Here is a 21998-nt window from a genome sequence, read left to right as displayed (position 1 = left end):
GCGGCATCTAGATCTCATGTCTACCTCATCAGATAGGGACGAGGCACGCATATGGTTTCCATCACCCTAATGGGTAAATACCGGACTGGTACCCTCGTCCCGCGTCAGACACACACTGTGCCAAGACTGAAGACACCGTTGCACGTAAGATCTACACTAGCGGTAGACAGGTGTTCAAAAATGTGTGTGAATTCCTAAGGAACCAAATTGCTGAGTCATCTGTCTCTAGGCTTACACACTACTTAATATAACTAGAACTAACCTATACTAAGAACAACACACACAAGCACACACACACACCCATGCCCGAGGGAGGACTCGAACCTCCGACGGGGGTAACCGCGCGAACCGTGTCAAGGCACCCTAGACCACATGGCTACCCCACGCGTCTTCCTCATTTAAGTCACACGTACACAATGACTTCTAAAAATATGGCGGATAATGGTACAGTGTGGCACCGCAGGGAGCGCTAAACAACGTGCCACAGCATCTCTATGTAAACTCCGTCTCTTTGAATGTAACAGTCCAGTTACGTAAGTTTTTTTTTATATCCACACTAAAATAGTAATTTTCAACGTAAGCGTTAGGATAATAAATCTCACTGTTGTTGATTGATGAAAGAAGGCGGCAAGTGGGAAAAGATCAACAATTCTGAAAAATATTTGTTCCAGGTACACTGCAAAGAACGTCCGAGCCGCCACCCAGATTCGCGCTCCAGGGAATGCAGGACACAGGATACTAGTATGGATGCTTTGTAGGCGCCGAATGGTTCAAATGGCTCTGAGCACTACGGCACTTAATATCTGAGGTCATCAGTCCCCTAGAACTTAGAAATACTTAAACCAAATTAACCTAAAGACATCACACACATCCATGCCCGAGGCAGGATTCGCACCTGCGACCGCAGCAGCCGTGTGGTTCCGGACTGAAGCGCCTAGAACCACGTGGCCACACAGGTCGGCGCCGAACTATGAAGAAGCAAGACATGTATGGCGTTCTAATGTGGGGTATTGTATTCATTCTGGAATGACATGTTTACGGTTGACCAAGGCCAGCACTACTACATTTGTCAGTATTATTCAAGCTGGTAGGAAAGTTAGTTTTACGAGGCGTAAATAGTTCAATGATCAATTGCTTATTTTACTGCGTGAACTGATAAGCAAATATTATCATTTTTATTTTCAATAATTTTCTGTAGAGTGCAGTTTTTAAATCGCTGCGAGAAGCTGCTATAATTATTTGCTTCTTGGACTTAACATTTGGTGTTCAATTGTTCTGCTAGCGGCGCCCTTAGCGGTGGTACACATTTTTTAAGCCGTCAGATGCAAAATTTTGGGCCACAGTTGTAATTTTTATACTGGTAACTTAAATTTTGCAGGAAATTTTTATTTAGGCTCTCACTTCTGTGGTTAATCCGACACAAACTGCTTTATAACTGAACTACGCCCGTGTTTGGAAACAGTTGGAAATAGGTTTGGCACCTGACGCGATTTTGCAGGGATCGTAGCTATTTTTCCATAATTATTCCGTGTCCCTACATCAGTATCACGGGGCACCCTTAAGTCCCTACTTTTTTTGGTTTACTTTTAGTGTTTTACTTTTTCTTACATCATACTGCATAATTTTATATTTCATATTGTTAAGTTTATCATCTTATTTGTGTTAGCCAAAGTCAGTATGTGTTAAATACAATTTACTTTAGCTAATTGTTTCGCCGCCTCGTTTTCATCTTCATGTGAGCAATGCACACGTAGAACGAGTGTTTGCCCTGATCAAAGACTTGTGGATAGGTGAGTGAAACAAACGTAAGGTGAAATCTGTGGGAAAAGGAACTTCTTGTTAAAACACACTATTATATGAGATGCACAGAATTTTATCAGCATGTTCTACATGAGAAGAAACTTGAAAAGGACGCCATACCACGCAACAAGTAAGCCTGTAAGTTCCGGCACCGTGCACACTGATTTTCGCCACTGTCTAAATATTTAAATACTTTTTTATTTTCAAGTGTTACTTTGATGTGAGGATAAGAAACTGACGAACGTTAGTGCTCATTTAATATATTATGTGCTATCTTTTGCCTGAAGTGTGCCTACTTCTGACTTGCCAAAGGTGGCAACTCCAATCAAAAAATATTTAAATAAATTAGGGGTGTCGTTACAACACTACGACAATGGCATAAAGTTCGGACAAATGCTTGAGGAGTGGAATAAATAAAGCATTAAAATGTAAAATGCACATTTACAGAAAATAAATGTATGCAATAAAAAACATTATCTTTTTACGTCCCGTAAAATTCAAAACTTCAGATCATCAGTTAGTGACATGCATGTCTACAAATAGTAATTTTAGGTAACTTAATAAAGTAAGCATGAACGAACACTTACATGGTACATCTTCGAACTTACCTTTAAACTGCCGATAAGCGTCGCTGATGATCAGTGGCAGTGGCCGCTTGCCCACAAAACTTTCGTAAACATTTCCAAACGGAAACTGTGGTTCCAGGTAAGGCACGCCCTTCTTGTGCCAGTACTTGTACCTGTGCGAGAACCATACGTACACCGCCACTGTCACCAGTGACAGGGCTACCAACAGCTCCGTGAGCCACGAGTCCACAAACAAGGCCATGGTGGTGACTCTGAAACATAATTAGCAAACAGTCATTCCGAGCATCACTAGTTACTGCACAGCATGCCTCTTTCAGAAAACATTTCAACATATTCTCTTTTCCTTTGATTCCGTTTTCTGTCCTTCTACGTCAAAATGTAACATGCAAATGTGTACTCAGATTTTAATCTTTCCAAGCTATTATTCAGAAAGTTTAGGGTTATCCTAAATGTATAAAGGCATTTTCAGTAAGGCCACACAAAATATATCCAAAACGAGTAACTATAAGAGGCAGTCAAATGAAAACGAGACATATGGAAAATAAGTAAGTAAATTGTTTATTATTTCGGGAGTAATCGCTATAACTATTGACTAGAGAGTCAATTCCTTCATGGCCAAATGTTTTCGGTTGCCTACCTAATCATGAAGAAAGGAAATTTATTAACATCGAGTATAGATTTAAGTGTCAGGAAGTCATTTCTGAAAGTATTTGTATGGAGTGTAGCCATGTATGGAAGTGAAACATGGACGATAAATAGTTTGGACAAGAAGAGAATAGAAGCTTTCGAAATGTGGTGCTACAGAAGAATGCTCAAGATTAGATGGGTAAATCACATAACTAATGAGGAAGTATTGAATAGGATTGGGGAGAAGAGAAGTTTGTGGCACAACTTGACCAGTAGAAGGGATCGGTTGGTAGGACATGTTCTGAGGCATCAAGGGATCACCAATTTAGTATTGGAGGGCAGCGTGGAGGGTAAAAATCGTAGAGGGAGACCAAGAGATGAATACACTAAGCAGATTCAGAAGGATGTAGGTTGCAGTAGGTACTGGGAGATGAAAAAGCTTGCACAGGATAGAGTATTATCGAGAGCTGCATCAAACCAGTCTCAGGACTGAAGACCACAACAACAACAACAATCTACCTGCCCAATTAAGGGATCTGACATTCCACGCTCCGATCCGTAGAACACCAGTTTTCTTTCTCCTGATAACGACATCCTCTTGAGTAGTCCCCGCCCGGAGATCCGAATGGGGGACTATTTTACCTCTGGAATATTTTACCCAAGAGGACGCCATCATCATTTATCCATACAGTAAAGCTGCATGCCCTCGGGAAAAATTACGGCCGTAGTTTCCCCTTGCTTTCAGCTGTTCGCAGTACCAGCACAGCAAGGCTGTTTTGGTTAATGTTGCAAGGCCAGGTCAGTCAATCATCCAGACTGTTGCCGCTGCAACTACTGAAAAGGCTGCTGCCCCTCTTCAGGAACCACACATTTGTCTGGCCTCTCAACAGATATCCCTCCTTTGTGGTTGCACCTACGGTACGGCCATCTGTATCGCTGAGGCACGCAAGCCTCTCAACCAACGGCAAGGTCCATGGTTCATGCTTCAGTAGCATCTTCAAATTGAAAATTTGTCCAACACAATAACGCCCCAGTCGGAAACCGGCTTGATAATCACCAATTTTGTTTTCAAGCTGTTCTTGTGTTCTTTGAAGAAGGCATGCGGACAGAATTTTGTAGGTGACTTCAAGGAGAGAAATCCCTCTGTAGTTAGTGACATCTGTTCTGTCACCTTTGTTGTGTAACGGATGGATGAGTCCACATTTCCATTCTTCAGGTACCTTTTCCGTTTTCTAGATGTCTATGACGATTTCTGTGAGTTTCTCAAGTCTACTTTGGCCTACGTTCTTCAATAGATGTGCAACTATACCGTCTTCTCCAGATGCCCTCTTATTCTTGGGTCTGAAGATGTGTCTATGGATATCTTCTTTGGCAGGTGGTGGAGACTCTGGGTTTACTTGTGCGGGAGTCTCTTTGGGCCATCTTGATGTGGGCTCCTGGCAATTGAGTAGCTCTGAGAAATATTGAGCCAATTTTCTACAATCATCTCGATTGGTCAGCGAGGATTTGCCGTCTGGTTTTCGGAAACATAAGTTCCGAGGGATGTATCATCGAATCCTCCCTGTGAACGTCCTATAAAAGTCTCGACTACTGTGGTCTCTGAAGTCTTTTTCTATCGAGTCCAACTGGTCCTTCATGTGCCTTCTCTTTGTTTGTCTGATAATTTTTAAGGCTTCATGTACATACGAGGTGCGACAATAAAGTAATGAGACTGATGTGAAAAAAAATGTTGCTAATCGTTTTAGTCAAGTTTAGTGTTGTCTCCTTCAAAGTAGTTCCCATCTGATTGCACACACTTTCTCCAGCGCTTCTTCCATTGATGGTAAAATTTCTGGAACTCATCTTCTGTAATATCCTTCAAGACCCTCGTCACAGCTTTTTGGACATCTTGTGTTGTTTGAAAATGGTGTCCCTTGACCGCCGTTTGGACTCTTGGAAATAGAAAAAAGTCGCACGGAGCGATATCTAGTGAATAATGTGGCTGTGGTAGTACTGAAATTTGTTATGAGGTTAAAAATTGCTGCACTGACAGAGGGTATGAGATGGCGCATTATTGTGATGCAGAATCCAGTTATTAGCAATGTTGGCACGGACACAAAGAACTCTTTTACGAAGTCTTTCTAAAATTTCTTTGTAGTAATATTGGTTAACTGTTTGTCCAGAAGGCACCCACTCTTTATGAATAATTCCTTTGGAATCAAAGAAGCACACAAGCATACATTTCACTTTTGGCTTTGACATGTGAGCTTTTTTTGGTCTGGGTGATCCCTTTGAGCACCATTGCGAATTTCGGCGTTTTGTCTCTGGATTGTACTGAAAAAAAAAAAACAACTTTGCATTGATTTCCGTTTGCTCTAACAGCGGCTGCCACATTTTTCCGTGTTTCTCGCAGTTGCGGTGTGAGATTTTTGGGGACAATTTTTGCACTAATCTTTCTCATACCAAGATCTTCAGTTATTATTAGACGAACCGTTTCTTGATTGATGTTCAGTTCTTCTGCAATCATTTTCACAGATAATCTTCGATCAGATCGTGCGAGTTCACGCACCCTGGCCAAGTTGACATCCGTCTGTGAGGTTGATGGCCGTCCACTGCGGTCTTCATCTACAACATTCGTTCTGCCTTCACTAAACATTTTATGCCAAGGAAAAACTTGAGGTCTTGACATAACCTCCTCTCCAAAAGTCTTCTGGAGCTTATTGTAAGTTGTCGTCGCGTTTTCAAACAATTTAACGCAAAAAGAAATGGCATAGCGTTGCGCAATATTATGCGGTTCTATTTCCGTGACGAGAGACACCAACACGTGTTAACTCACCACTGAGCAGATGCGTCGATGTGCCGCTTGGACTAGAAGCAGCTTATAGACCAAGGTCAAAGATACTGTGTCTGCAGGGTTGCCACTTCTTACAAAGAAAATAAGTCTCATTACTTTATTGTCGCACCTTGTATATATATAAGGCACACCACGAAGAAATTATCCGAATGTTAGGCAAATTGGGTGGGAGAAGAAGCTTCACAAATTGAGCATTTCAATAATGTATTTGTCCAGCTCTGGCTCTTTGACAAGCAATTATTCGGCATGGCGTTGATTGAAATATTTGTTTATCTCCTGAGGGATAATGTGCCAAATTTGGTCTAACTGGCGCATTAAATAGTCACAATCCTGAGCTGGCTGGAGGGTCCTACCTGTAATACTGCAAATGTCCTCGATTGGGGAGAGATGTGGCAACTGTACTGACGAAGGTAGTGTTTGTCAAGCACGAAGACAAGCAGTGGAAACTCTCGCCTCGTGTGGGCAGGCATTATCTTGGTGAAATGTAGGCCCAGGATGGCTTGTCATGAAGGACAATGAAGTGGATCGTAGAATACCGAAGTACTGCTGTGCTGCAAGGGTGCCGCGGATGACAACCAATGGGGTCCTGCTATGAAATGAAATGGCACCCTAGACTATCACTCCTGGTTGTCAGGCCATATGAGGGGGAGGGGGGAGGACAGTTACAATGTCATCCCACTACTGTCTGGGGCGTATTCAGTCACGACTTTGGACTGGAACCTCATTGATTGGAGTAGAATTGTCTTCAGGAACGAGTCCCACTTCGAACTAACTCCGAAGACGTGTCTGGAGATCCCCCTTAGGCAGGTAGAATACTAACCTAACTAACGGGCGCCATATGGCCCGACAGGCAGAAGTGATAGTCTGGTGTGCCATTTCATATTATAGGAGGAACCCTTTGGTTGTCATCCGTGGCACCCTTACAGTAGAGCAGTATGTCGACGATACTCTACGCCCTGTTGTGTTGCCCTTCATGGCAAGCCATCCTGGTCTTACATATCAGCATGATAATGCCCACCTGCACATGGTGAGAGTTTCTACTTCGTGCTCGCTAAACTCTACCATTGCCAGCAAAGTCGCCGGATGTCCAACTGGCTCAAATAGTTCAAATGGTTCTGAGCATTATGGGACTTAACTGCTGAGGTCATTAGTCCCCTAGAACTTAGAACTACTTAAACCTAACTAACCTAACGACATCACACACATCCATGCCCGAGGCAGGATTCGAACCTGTGACCGTAGCAGTCACGCGGTTCCGGACTGAAGCGCCTAGAACCGCTCGGCCATCGCGGCCGGCAACACGCAGCTCAGTGAGGCATAGGCTACAAGGCTGGTGTGAATAGGACTACTGTAAACGTGGTTAACAGAATTGTGACAATGTTTTACTAGCGTGAGAGATGCTTCACAGGTACCCAACTGCTATCCTGACTTCATGCACAGGTGTGTCCACTCGACCCGTCCGTATAACGTTACTAGATTGGTTTAAATGGCTCTGAGCACTATGGGACTTAACATCTGAGGTCATCAGTCCCCTAGAACTTAGAACTACTTAAACCCAACTAACCTAACGACATCACACACATCCATGCCCGAGGCAGGATTCGAACCTGCGGCCGTAGTAGTCGCGCGACTCCAGACTGAAGTGCCTAGAACCGCTCGGACACAGCGGCCGGCTCTACTGGGGACACTGCCATTGAGTTGTCTGAATGTCTGTGGAGGATTAGCAGCTCATTAGTCCTCAAGAGGAGGCAGCAATGTTGGACGATGGGGTCTGGAGCGAAGTCGACATTCTAACACGTACCTAAGGCTTCACATTGGGCCTCTGGACATCCCAGTCCAGGAGTGTCCACAAACCGTCGCCCACTAGATGCTGCTTTATGATACGGTGCATTGTCATGCTGATACAATCATCTCCGAACTGTTCCTTTACTGTATGCAGTACTCAGTGCTCCAAAATGTGTTCGTATCGTTCGGCATTTAGAATTTTCTTAAGTGCAATATTGGTGCCGCAAACTAACCACGAAAAACTCCTCCATACCATAACAGAACCTCACACTAATTCGCTGTTGGTAATATGCGTGACGGAGGGTAACGTTCCCCAGGCATTCGGTAACGCTTACCTGTTAGCCTCTGGGGATAGCGTGATCCATCACTCCAAATGATTCATTTACTGTCATCCATTATCCAGTGCCATTGCTTTTTACTCACCTAGAATGCCAGTTTTCTTCTTGTAAAACAGTTACAGAAGCAGAGGCCACTCATTAAACCTGTATCGTTTGTCTGGAGAATTAGTAATAATTTTGCACTGAGCGAGCGCATCTGAGATGCAAGGACACGAAATCTAGGATGGCTGATGAAAGTGTGCGACTGCAGAAGTAATGTTTTATTATTTTTTATAAAGCAATATTTGATGCTGCTAGTAACGGTTTCTTTCATTTATTAGCAGCACGGCGCGTATCGGAAAATATTTCCCATTCTAAACGGCTTTTTTTTTTATTGTACTACAGGTGTAATAATAATGTTTGTGATGTGTGATCTCCGGATCTTTCAAAACATCCATTTTATCAACTTTATTAAGTTGGTGGAATAGTTCGACATTTTCTTCTACATTTTCGAATGTGGTCCTGTATAGGTATGGCTAATGTTTGTCTGTTTAGGACCAATGTGCTGTCTATACCTGGTATGGAAATCTCGGCCTGTTTTTCCTAGTTGATATTCCAGCAATGTCACCAGAATAATGAAGCAGCTAATACATCGCAATCATCACACATAAATGTCATAAAAGAAAAAAATGCACTTGAGACTGGTAATTATTTCAGGATACTCGACATGCAACTAGTAAACAAAAGAAAATCGCGAATGACAGCATCGGATGTTTCTTTATATCCAACAAAACCAGAATAACCCAAATGTTCATTGCGGGCAGTAAAGCCTTATTGGAAGTCCTAGTACCAACCGGAGGTCATTCATAATACTAACTCAGTCACAATAATTTACTGAAACCAAAGTTTTTCAATACAGATAAAGAGATATTCGCTAGTCACGCATTTTGTTACGTAAAACTGACACTATGAAATGTGGAACATAATTTCAGAGCGTCAACTTGCATTAAGCACCAGCAATCAATGACACGCAAAGCGTTATACATCGTGCCGGCCGCGCGGAGTGGCCGCGCGGTTTGGGGCGCCATGTCATGGACTGCGCAGCCCCACCCGCCGGAGGTCCGGGTCCTCCCTTGGGTGGGTGTTTGTGTTGTTCTTAGTATAAGTTAGTTTAATTAGTGTTTAAGTCTAGGGACCGATGACCTCAGCAGTTTGGTCCCTTAGAAATTCACAGACACATCGTGTGGTTCATGCGGTACCACACAGCTGGGTGTTTACAACTGCAGTGCTTCAGTAAACTGGTATTACGTCACTGCGTAGCTTGGCTGCTAGGCGGCACTTATTTATATGGGCTCTCTACGGCATATGAGTAGCATGTCTCGGAAGATGATACTCTCTGGGAGTCCAGTCTTGTTGCGATGCTAGAAATGATGATGTAACACCGCGGCGCTGGCGTTGACTCACTCACACGGGACAATCTCGTTGTCCTTGACTTGGGTTGCGGCCACAGTGCCACTGGCATCGGTGGATTCCGGCGGCCGACATCCGCCGAAGACTTCCGATGTTTTCAAATCAGTACGCTACTACGAGAGCGGCACAATATAGCCCATCTCACGGCCCGAATGTACAGATTTCGGACGACTGTCGGTGAAATTAAAATCAGTTTATTTTCTTCGGTCACATCTGCCATCACGACACGAAACATGGGCAGTGAGAAACTAATAAGTTTAGTCAACGAAGGAGTTTGTGGCACTCTTAGGATCAAAAACATCTTAATCGGGACACGGCGCGGAATCTACGGTCTGAAATCGCAGTTTTATTGGAAACGATTAATAAGCAGAATCTTTACCGGAAATTTTAGGTGTGAAAAAATGAAATGATCGTATGGCATTGATGGCCGGGAGTTCCCACCTTGGGAAATTCGGGCGTCGAGTTGCAAGCCTTATCAGCTGACGCTCCGTTGGGTGACTTGCGAGTCGGTGATGATGAAATGAAGAAAACTACACAATACCCAGTCCGCAAGCGAAGAAAATCTCCGAGCCAGCCGGGAATCGAACCCGGGCCCGCTGCATGGCAGTCAGACGTGGTGACCACTCAGCTAAGAATGTGGGCAATTTTAAGTGTAAATTATAGCCCCAAAAAGTAATTTGCTCAAGTGAAACGGATGGCGTTTGTTATGCTCAGCGTTACTGAACTGGATATCTTTTTGATAGGTGGACATTAGCACTCCGTCTTCAGGCCACGAGTGGGCTGCCGGGACCATCCGACCGCCGTGTTATCCTCAGGGGAGAATGCGGATAGGAGGGGCGTGGGGTGAGCACACCGCTCTCCCGGTCGTTATGATGGTATTCTTGACCGAAGCCGCTACTATTCGGTCAAGTAGCTCCTCAATGGGCATCACGAGCCTGAGTGCACCCTGAAAAATGGCAACAGCGCATGGCGGCCGGGATGGTCACCCATCCAAGTGCCGGCCACCCCCAACAGCGCTTAACCTCGGCGATCTCATGTGAAGCGGTGTATCCCCTGCGGCAAGGCCGTTGCCAGGTGGACATTAGCTGTCTACAAATTAATATTATTGCTCACTGGCGTTTATATGCCAGTAAGGTGGTGATTCCATTACGTGAAGTGGTTTGCAAGTGCTTTAGGTGTCGGGAGTATGTTATTATACATTTTATGTTCGCCTTTCACAAATATGGTGAATGACAGTCATTGAAGATTAATTGACGTATGTCTGTACAACTTCAAATAAATTCAGCAAAACAGTGTCTATACTTGTGAGTTTGCTCTTCCAGGTCACCATGAATCGTCTCGAGTATGTGAAGCGGAAGACGCACACAGGAAACAGTTTCGGGTAACGAAACCTAATTTCGAGTACTTGTAGAGAAGTGATTCGAGCTCTCTCTCTCTCTCTCTCTCTCTCTTTCTTTCTTTCTTTCTTTCTTTAAAACAAGGATATTCACATTAAAGATGACGTGCTGGTACAAGTAAAACTAGAAGTGAGACTTCGATATTTGATTGGAATTTCTCATAATTAGAGATAAGAAGAGCGCTCTGTAACTGCTTTGAAGAAAGTTTAATTTTGGAAATTTGTGGTAAGGCCTTATGGGACCAAACTGCTAAGGTCATCGATCCCTAATCTTACACACTTTTAGCCTAACTTACGCTGAGGACAAACACACTCACACCCACGCCCGAGGGAGGATCGAACCTCTGACGGGAGGAGCCGCACGGACCGCGCGGCTACCCCACGCGGCTAAAATTTAATAGTCAAGATCATTTTCATTACTATTTATTCCCGATGATCGGTTTCAATAATTAAGACTATCACCTTCCGATCCCTCTCTCTCTATCTCTCTCTCTCTTTTAAAGGAAACGAAAGAGAAACTTGTTATACGTTCTGTTCCTTTATAAAGGCATCACAAGTGCCCTGTTGACGCTTAAGTAGATACACTGAAGAATCTGTGATGACTGGGTACCGGGTTAGAACATTCTGAACTTTTTCAGTCGTTTACATTAGCTAATTTCCCCATCTGCGGCCCATACTATCGCTATTTCCCAATTTTTACTTCCTATCTCTCTCTCTCTTTTAAAGGAAACGAAAGAGAAACTTGTTATACGTTCTGTTCCTTTATAAAGGCATCACAAGTGCCCTGTTGACGCTTAAGTAGATACACTGAAGAATCTGTGATGACTGGGTACCGGGTTAGAACATTCTGAACTTTTTCAGTCGTTTACATTAGCTAATTTCCCCATCTGCGGCCCATACTATCGCTATTTCCCAATTTTTACTTCCTATCTCTCTCTCTCTTTTAAAGGAAACGAAAGAGAAACTTGTTATACGTTCTGTTCCTTTATAAAGGCATCACAAGTGCCCTGTTGACGCTTAAGTACATACACTGAAGAATCTGTGATGACTGGGTACCGGGTTAGAACATTCTGAACTTTTTCAGTCGTTTACATTAGCTAATTTCCCCATCTGCGGCCCATACTATCGCTATTTCCCAATTTTTACTTCCTATCTCTCTCTCTCTTTTAAAGGAAACGAAAGAGAAACTTGTTATACGTTCTGTTCCTTTATAAAGGCATCACAAGTGCCCTGTTGACGCTTAAGTACATACACTGAAGAATCTGTGATGACTGGGAACCGGGTTAGAACATTGTGAACTTTTTCAGTCGTTTACATTAGCTAATTTCCCCATGTGCGGCCCATACTATCGCTATTTCCCAATCGTCGCTGCTCCGATTATATACTTTTACGACCCCACGTGGTCGCCAACGCCACCAGGCGGCATTCAAGCTCGCGGTGGGCAGTAGTCATAATGTTTCGGCTAATCAGTGTAGTTCTCATAACAGTACGACAAGACCTAATCTGCCTGGTTGTAGTGTCACACTCAAATATCATAAACGACTAAGTAGTGGCATTTATAACAAAACATATCCATGGAAAACGTTGTGTAATATTTAATTTCATGGCTACATTATTAATTGTTCACATATTTCCGAATATGAGCCAAGAGCGAGACGAAGTTACGCTGTGTAAGCATTGCACCAATTTGTTATAATAGTTCTTATTCGATATCACTCCCAATTAAGGACTACTGATTTTCTTTAAAATGAAGGATGGCCGCTAGTCACATCTTGGCGCGAGATGGTGGTCTCCCTCAGGCATATCGATACCTCAGGAGGAAGGTGTTTTTTCGGTTAAACAAACCAGGTGGTGGCAGCATGAGAAACTCGTGTCGTTCCTTCTCCCGTCACGTTGTTAATAACGTCCTTCTCAGCTGACTATATAAAATAGAGCCACATTGTTCACCTCGTATTTCAGTGTTTGTCAGACGGCTGTTTATGCGACGCAGCGAAAACACTCCGCTACTTACTGGTCATTTCGGTTGTCCGCAGCTCGTGGTCGTGTGGTAGCGTTCTCGCTTCCCACGCCCGGGTTCCCGGGTTCGATTCCCGGCGGGGTCAGGGATTTTCTCTGCTTCGTGATGACTGGGTGTTGTGTGCTGTCTTTAGGTTAGTTAGGTTTAAGTAGTTCTAAGTTCTAGGGGACTGATGGCCATAGATGTTAAGTCCCATAGTGCTCAGAGCCATTTGAACCATTTGTCATTTCGGTTGCAATGTCACGGCTAGCGTAGCTGGAGGCGTTTAATAATGGATTTCTGATTAGGCGCCATGATAGTTAAAGTTTTCTTCTAAGAAACTGCGCATTCATCGGATTAATCAAGAGAAAGTAAATTGCCACGGAATATAAATGAGAGCTGTGGACAGTATTCACGACTCGAGATTAAACGCGCTGCCAGTTACGACATCCGGTGAGTATACTCCCAGCAGTAGAGAGTCTGTATAGGGTGAGTGGCCAACCGGACGATACGGCGGCCATTTTTCTGCCAAACTGCGGGCGGAACTTTTGAATGGTCAGTAGTGGAGTAGTGGAGTACACACTCACCGAATCAAAAGCACAAGACAATATGGTGAAATCATTCGTTAAATGCCTTTCTTTACAGATATAATATACTCATAGTAGCTACTACGTGCAGCACAGGAAAATTTGATACAGTGGTTGTACAAATTATTCGTTTATTTATCTCCTTTAAAGTTCGTTTACTAGACATATTGCAACGAAAGTAACGTAAACGAAAAAAAAATAGTGTATAGCATTTCTTTTGTATCGGAAGTGCATAACGCTAAAGATTTAACGTACCTATGTTACGTCAGATGAATGAAAGTCGTAAGCAGTTGTTTACTTGTGACAGGCAAAAAGTGTGAGACGTATTAGTACTTCTTGTCACGTCTTCAAACTTTTTGCATGTCACAAGTAAACAACTGCTTACGGTTTACTTAATATCTCTCGTAGATAACAAACGAAAAAGATTACAAAAATCAGGTAATGTTAAATGTAGGCTCCTGTAATAACGACCAAATATAACATGAAAACTACCGTATCCCTTCTACCCCACAGTAAGTAGGCCTATTAAAAACTGTCTTCAAGAGTACCTACAATTATTTACTACGAATAATGTTCAAGCAACCACAACAAATGCGGAAAACGTGCTTACAACTTGCCTGCGTCAACAGTCAGGCAATAATACTGAAACCAAAACAATGCCTAGTGTTCTGATTCGGAACGAAATAAAGTTTGACGCTATAAAGTCGAATGAGCATGGCACAAGAATTACAGGAACTTTCCGTTTCCAGCAAGGACTGTCAGATATTGGCTTCAGAAAAGCTTGTGAAGCTACCAGTATATTTAAGAAATAAGAGCTTAAAAAACGATATACAACTAAATCGAACATGCATGCACAACGCACAACAAGTCTCTCAATAATTCTAATACCTTTTAATCGTTTCCAAAAGTCCTCTGAACTTCAATTCAACTCAAAAGCACGGCGAACATAGGAAGCGCGAGAGACGTTTGGCAGAAAAATGGCGCCAAAGCTAATCAACCAATCACGTTCACCTATGGCCACTCTCTCTGTATACAGGCTCTCTACAGAAGAATGTCTTCTGCTGCCGCCACGAGACAACAAGACACACATTATCTGTCGATTGTTCCACTGTAAACAGTCGTCACTCCCTCGTTCAGTCCAAATTCCAAGTCTTTATTTCGGCGTTGAATGATATCTTAGATAAATACCTTAAGGTAGCCACTACTGTAGAACACATATGCTGCTACTCTCTTGGGTAAATGCCATTACATGCAAACTGGCTAAATTATGTTTTTTTTTGTTTTTTTTTTTGGGGGGGGGGGGAAGTTATGATTCTTTTGTAGAAACGTGAGTTGAAATTTTCAAAAACTTTAAAAAAGTTTGTACTTTCTACTTTAAGCATTCAAATATATGTACAGAAAGCGCAGAAATTTGATACACTGATGAATCTTCAGCGGGATTTATTTCGGAAAAAACTGAAGAAGAACTATTATTTTCAAATACGCAAGTAGACTCATGATCTGAAGACACATCAAGGAAGTAAAAATCGTTTTCTCCAAACGTTTCTCCCTTTCTCTGCACATCTGAGACTTAAATTCAACGCGCAAGACGTCGGGAACACACAATATGCGCACAGGAGGTAACATCTGTAAAGCGACAATAACAAATGTTTCAGTAGAATTTTACGCCGATGCCAGTCCGCACTGACATTTGGCGGTCAAAAAAAAAAAGTACAAATTTGTGGTAGTCATAGATATACGTTCAACATTTTAGAAAAAAATCTGGCACCATATACTATTTCGCCCGCCGTAGTTTTCCAGTTCCTGTAATTTCCGGTGTTTCAGTGTTGTTTGTGTGTTCTTTACTTTATCAGTTTAATGCTGATAATATACAGTTCTTTAATTACATGAAATTCGACAGTTGTATTCCATTCCTTGTGACCGCCATCTCCTCGTTCTGAACTGCATTATAAGCATAAATCTGACTGAGTGTTAGGATATATTAATTAGTGAATCTTGGTCTAGGATCCTTATTTTAGAAGATCCATACTATAGGGGCTGCACATTAAATAATCTCCAGCTACTACTGCATTCCTGTAATCCGTGTTGGCAGCCACATATAGCGCAGACTCTTCATATGATTCATCGCCAAACTATATTCGAGAACAAGCTGAAGAGCTTTTTTGTTCATCACTGTAACTTCGGAGATCATTATTTGGTGGAGAGAAGATGGGCTGAATTTTCAGTTAGTTCTTCCTGCTGCCTTAGGGCAGCAATCTTCAGCCCCGTTTCCGCACGCGTTGTCAGCTTCCTGTATTGGGGGATATCCACACTGTGTTTGCTCGCCCTTGTGCAGCCTCTCTAGAGCTGTGGCCAAGTACACCGAAGAGCCAAAGAAACTGGACCACATTCCTAATATCGTGTAGGGGCCCCGCGACGTGGGATGCACTCCACTAAAGCCTGAATCCTGCAGGGCTGACCATAAATCCGTAAGAGAACGGGGGTGGAGATCTCTTCTGAACAGTACGTTGCAAGACATCTCAGATATGCTCAATAATGTTCATGTCTGGGGAGTTTGGTGGCCAGCGGAAGTGTTGAAACTCAGAAGAGTTCCTGGTGCCACTCTGCAACAATTCTGGTCGTGTGGGGTGTCGCACTTTCATGCTGCAATTGCCCACGTTCGTCGGAATGCACAATGGACATGAATGGATGCAGGTGATCAGACAGGATGCTTACGTACGTGTCACCTGTCAGAGTCGCATCCAGACGTATCAGGGGTCCCATATCGCTCCAACTTCACACGCCCCATTCCATTATATGGATGGATATGGTGTTATGGGCGCTCAACAGTGTAGTCTTTAGCGCCCGCATTCCATTATAGAGCCTCCAGCAGCTTGAACAGTCCCCTGCTGAGATGTAGGGTCCATGGATTCACGAGGTTGTCTCCATACCCGTAAACGTCCATCCCCTCGATACAATTGAAACGTGACTTGTCCGACCAGGCAACCTGTTTTCAGTCACCAAATGTCCAAAGTTTGTGCTGACGGGCCCAGGCGAGGCGTAAAGCTTGGTGTCGTGCAGTCATCAAGGGTACACGAATGGGCCTTCGGCTCCGATAGACCATATCGATGATGTTTCGTTGAATGGTTCGCACACTGACACTTGTTGATGACCCAGCATAGAAATCTGCAGCAGTTTGCGAAAGGGTTGCACTTCTGTCGCGTTGAACGATTCTCTTCAGTCGTCGTTGGTTCCGTTCTTGCAGGATCTCTTTCCGACCGCAGCGATGTCGGAGATTTGATTTTTTACCGGATTCCTGATATTCACGGTACTCTCTTGAAATGGTCGTTAGGGAAAATCCCAACTTCACCGCTACCTCGGAGATACTGTGTCCCATCGCTCCTGCGCCGTCTATAACACCACGTTCAGACTCACTTAAATCTTGATAAGCTGCTTTTGTAGCAACAGTAACCGATCTAACAACTGCACCAGACACTTGTTGTATATATAGGCTTTACCGACCACAGCGCCGTATTCTGCCTGTTCACATATCTCTGTATCTGAATACGCATACCTATAGCAGTTTCTTTGGTGCTTCAGTGTATAGGCTAATGTCAGGCGTATTTAATGTCGGAAGGACTGGGTTGTGCAATCTGACTGTCGTGTTAAATTCAAGCGGGTCAAATAGGACAAGTCTCGTGGACAAACCGGTCGTCTCTTATCTTTAAGGATGCCATCTCTGCGTTCGTCTTAGATGATACAAGGAAATCATCAGGAAGTCTAGAAACAGAAACGAAAAATCTTCCTCCCAAATACGAGCCAGTGTGCTAAGCATTGACCATCTCGCTCCGAACTTTGGTACACTTACAAGTTGCGACAGGCAACATGGACGGCCAAAACAAGTCCAAAGCGAGTAAATGTATCCAAATACTGTTTTCGCTGAGTTATTGTGAACAATATGGTGAATTTTCTGCCGTGCGAAAGTGATTTTTAACGTTTATAGTTGCCAAATAACACCACCTGACCAGAAGTATCCGGAAACTTTTTAGCGGACATTAATGTGTGGTGCTTCCGTCCTTCGCCTTTATGAAGGCTTGAACTCTGCTGGATGCACTTTCAATGAGGTGCCAGAATGGCTGTGGGGGAATGACAGCCCATTCTACATCTACATCTACAATTATACTCCGCAAGCCAACCAACGGTGTGTGGCGGAAGGCACCCTACGTGCCACTGTCATTACCTCCCTTTCCTGTTCCAGTCGAGTATGGTTCGCGGGAAGAACGACTGCCGGAAAGCCTCCGTGCGCGCTCGAATCTCTCTAATTTTACATTCGTGATCTCCTCGGGAGGTTAAGTAGCGGGAAGCAAAATATTCGATACCTCATCAAGAAACGCACCCTCTCGAAACCTGGACAGCAAGCTACACCGCGATGCAGAGCGCCTCTCTTGCAGAGTCTGCCACTTGGCCGGCCGATGTGGCCGAGCGGTTCTAGGCGCTACAGTCTGGAACCGCGCGACCGCTACGGTCGCAGGTTCGAATCCTGCCTCGGGCATGGGTGTGTGTGACGTCCTTAGGTTAGTTAGGTTTAAGTAGTTCTAGGGGACTGATGACCTCAGAAGTTAAGTCCCATAGTGCTCAGAGCCAGTCTGCCACTTGAGTTTGCTAAACATCTCCGTAACGCTATCACGCTTACCAAATAACCCTGTGACGAAACGCGCCGCTCTTCTTTGGATCTTCTCTATGTCCTCTGTCAACTCGACCTGGTACGGATCCCACACTGATGAGCAATACTCAAGTATAGGTCGAGTGGTTTGTAAGCCACCTCCTTTCTTAATGGACTACATTTTCTAAGGACTCTCCCAATGAATCTCAACCTGGCACCCGACTTACCAACAATTAATTTTATATGATCATTCCACTTCAAATCGTTCCGTACCCATACTCCCAGATATTTTACAGGAGTAACTGCTACCAGTGTTTGTTCAGGTATCATATGATCATACAATAAAGGATCCTTCTTTCTATGTATTCGCAATACATTATATTTGTCTATGTTAAGGGTCAGTTGCCACGCCCTGCATCAAGTGCCTATACGCTGCAGATCTTCCTGCATTTCGCTGCAATTTTCTAATGCTGCAACTCTCTGTATACTACAGCATCACCCACTAAAAGCCGCATGGAACTCCCGACACTATCTACTAGGTCATTTATACGAGGGCTATCCACAAAGTACATTACGTTTTGGAATTAAAAATAAATAAAGTATTGGAATTTTTTTTATTATATACAGATGAAAGCCACACTTAAATACTACTTTTCTACATAGTTGCCATTTAAATTAAGGCACTTGTCGTAGCGATGGACGAGCTTGGAAATTCCTTCGTCGTAAAATTCGGCCGCCTGCGCCTTCAACCACGTGGTTACCTCTTCTTGAAGCTGTGCGTCGTCATCAAAACGCTGCATAGCCAACCACTTCTTCATTGCTAGGAATAAGTGGAAGTCGCTCGGTGCCAGGTCGGGACTGTAGGGCGGATGAGGAAACAACTCCCACTTAAAAGATTCGAGAACTTCACAAGCGGCATTTGCCGTGTGGGCCCGGGCGTTGTTGTGTATCAGCCAGATCTTTGAGCCCGACTTTCCCCTGCGCTTGTTTTGTATTGCTCTTCTGAGGTTGTGCAGAGTTTGGCAATACCTTTGAGAGTTTATTGTAGTGCCTCTTTCCAGGAAATCCATAAAAATCACACCCTTTCTGTCCCAAAAGACAGTCATTACGTGGTTGAAGGCGCAGGTGGCCGAATTTTACGACGAAGGAATTTCCAAGCTCGTCCATCGCTACGATAAGCGCCTTAATTTAAGTGGCAACTATGTAGAAAAGTAGTATTTAAGTGTCGCTTTCATCTGTATATAATAAAAAAATTTCCAATACTTTATTTATTTTTAATTCCAAAACGTAATGTACTTTGTGGATAGCCCTCGTATATATTGTGAAAAGCAGTGGTCCCATAACACTCCCCCGTGGCACGCAAGGGTTTACTTTAACGTCTGCAGACTTCTCTCCATTGAGAACAACATGCTGTGTTCTGTTTGCTAAAAACTCTTCAATCCAGCCACACAGCTGGTCTGATACTCCGTAGGCTCTTACTTTGTTTATCAGGCGACAGTGCGGAAATGTATCGAACGCCTTCCGGAAGTCAAGGAAAACGGCATCTACCTGGGAGCCAGTACCTAATATTCTCTGGGTCTCATGAACAAATAAAGCGAGTTGGGTCTCACACGGTCGCTGTTTCCACAATCCATTATGATTCGTACAGAATAGATTCTGGGTTTCCAGAAATGACATGATACGCGAGCAAAAAACATGTTCTAAAATTCTACAACAGATCGATGTCAGAGATATAGGCCTACAGTTTTGCGCGTCTACTCGACGACCCTTCCTGAAAACTGGAACTACCTGGGCTCTTTTCCAAACATTTTGAACCTTCCGTTCCTCTAGAAACTTCCGGTTCACGGCTGTTAGAAGGGGGGCAAGTTCTTTCGCGTACTCTGTGTAGAATCGAATTGGTATCCCGTCAGATCCAGTCATCATCAAGAGCTGATAGAGATGTTGGAAGCAGGGATGTGGAGCGAAGTCGACGTTGTAACTCAGGGTGGCCAAGACTTCATGTCGTGGACCATGCCCAGGCCCAGTTCTAGAGAATTTCAGCCACGTTTCACAGCTCCCACAACGCCACGCCGCGCAGCACTGTCAAAGCGTGAGGCGAGGGAAGAGAGGAAAGCAACAAATGCACCACATTTAAATGCCGGTACAGTCGTACTGTTTATGACTTCGTTTTATAGCGGGGGCGGCAAAATGATATGATTGGTTTCGGTGCCACGTGGTTGAGCGAGTTGGTGGTGGGGATGGGGGCGTTTCAGAGCCTACACGTGGACATTATTAGCAGCCATGGAGCAATGGTCCGTCGAGCTCCGCGCGTTTGTTGTCGAGGCGTTTTTTAAAAGTGGCGATTCCTGTGCTGCTGTGCAGCGGCAGTTCCTTAGGCGTTTTAATTTAGGTCCACGAGGAAACGTCCCGACACACAACACAATTATGCCGTGGGTGAGTAACTTCAGAGCTAGCGGTTCAGCGTTGAAACGAAAGTCGACAGGCGGTCCAAGGTCAGCCGGGCGCCAGAGAATATCGATGGAGTAAGAGAAGCTGTGGAAGCCAGTCCTCGGCGGCCGACACGTAAACAAGCTGCTACTTTGCATACGTCTGACCGCTCGGTAAGATGAATTTTGCGGTTCGATCTGCATTGCTATCCATACAAAATGGCTATTGTTCAGCAGTTAAAGCCAAATGACTATGCAAAGCGAAGAGCATTTTCAGAGCAAATGATTGATTTGACGACAGACGAAAAAATTTTCATGATGAGCGACGAGGTGCATTTTGATCTGGACGGTTATGTTAGCAAACAGAGCTTTCGTTATTCGTCAGCTATAAATCCCGAAGAACTGCATGAACGTCCTCTGCAAAGTCCTCAGGTCACTGCGTGGTCTGGTGGAACAAAGACTTGTGTCACTGGGCCGTACTGAAGAGGGTGGTCGAACTGTTATGGTCAATTCGCAACGTTATTTGTTGATGCTACAAAACTTCCCGAGTCCTGAAATTCGGACAAAACGCTTAGTGTACATTAGAATGTGGTTCCAGTAGGATAGGGTAACTGCCGTTATAGCCCATGAGGTGATGGACTTTTCAAAAAGTAAGTTTCGTGGCCGAGTAAACTCGCGTTTCGGGGATATTGGATGGCCAGCACGCTCTCCTGATCTGAGCGTTTGTCATTTTTTCTTTTCGCCAGCCTATCTCCTGCAATGTTAGGGAAGGTGTTTGTCAGTTTTGGTGCGAGACTGGAAGAGTGCTTCATCACAGAAGGGCATTTGAAGGACGTCATCTTCAAAATTTAATTTGATGAAATTTGTTGTGTCAGTGTTATTTTCTTTAACTTCCATTAACACTATTCTATAATTACCAATAAAACAGTTTTTATTACTCTTAACATTTGCCTTATATGTAGTTTAAAGCCGTCATATCTTGTTGACACTCTCTTTACTTCACATTTGTCAACAAAACAGATCACAAACTGATGAGTACGGGTCATGTCGGTAGAACGGCCTTCACACGCCGTATTAGGCTTTGTTCTCCGAAGTGGCCGGAGGAACTGTGGCAGTGCAAACATATTAGCGGCAACACAAATATACACTTTCTTACACTGCGATTCTTACGTTACATAGCAACTCTTTGGATGTGCTTGCCAACAGGTACAACTAAACAATGGCCTGACAAGGCGTGTATTACTGAATAAAATGTCAACGAGACTATGTCCCTCTCGAGCGTCACACTTCCGCTCACTATATTAAATGCTTGTCCATATGTGAATGCTACAGGCTACTAGGTATCGTAGGCTAACTAACCACCACTACGAACTGTAGCCACAAACAGCACTCCTGGAACTCCGTACTAGCATTGTCCTACACCAACCCGAATATGAATTGCGTTGCTGCCTGTTTCGCCGCTTATCACGACGCAGAAGTCCGTCTCATTGGGGGGGGGGGGGGGGGGGAGGGGGCGGAGGTTGCTGATTAGG

The 21998-nt window shown here is 44.0% G+C and overlaps 1 protein-coding gene across 1 annotated transcript in view; it reads right to left on the bottom strand.

Annotated features, from left to right (window-relative positions):
• LOC126484200 (cytochrome P450 6k1-like) overlaps positions 1-21998 on the bottom strand; it is a 135570-nt gene that overhangs the window by 110659 nt on the left and 2913 nt on the right. The window contains exon 2 of the mRNA XM_050107612.1: positions 2409-2638. Coding sequence (XP_049963569.1) covers positions 2409-2628 — 220 coding nt within the window. The 5' untranslated portion in view covers positions 2629-2638. The remainder of the gene's footprint in view (positions 1-2408; positions 2639-21998) is intronic.

This window comes from Schistocerca serialis, chromosome 6 (genome assembly GCF_023864345.2).
Source record: "Schistocerca serialis cubense isolate TAMUIC-IGC-003099 chromosome 6, iqSchSeri2.2, whole genome shotgun sequence".
NCBI classification, from domain to species: domain Eukaryota; kingdom Metazoa; phylum Arthropoda; class Insecta; order Orthoptera; family Acrididae; genus Schistocerca; species Schistocerca serialis.
The sequence above is the reverse complement of the archived record's forward strand: the minus strand, read 5'-3'. Positions and strand labels throughout refer to the sequence as shown.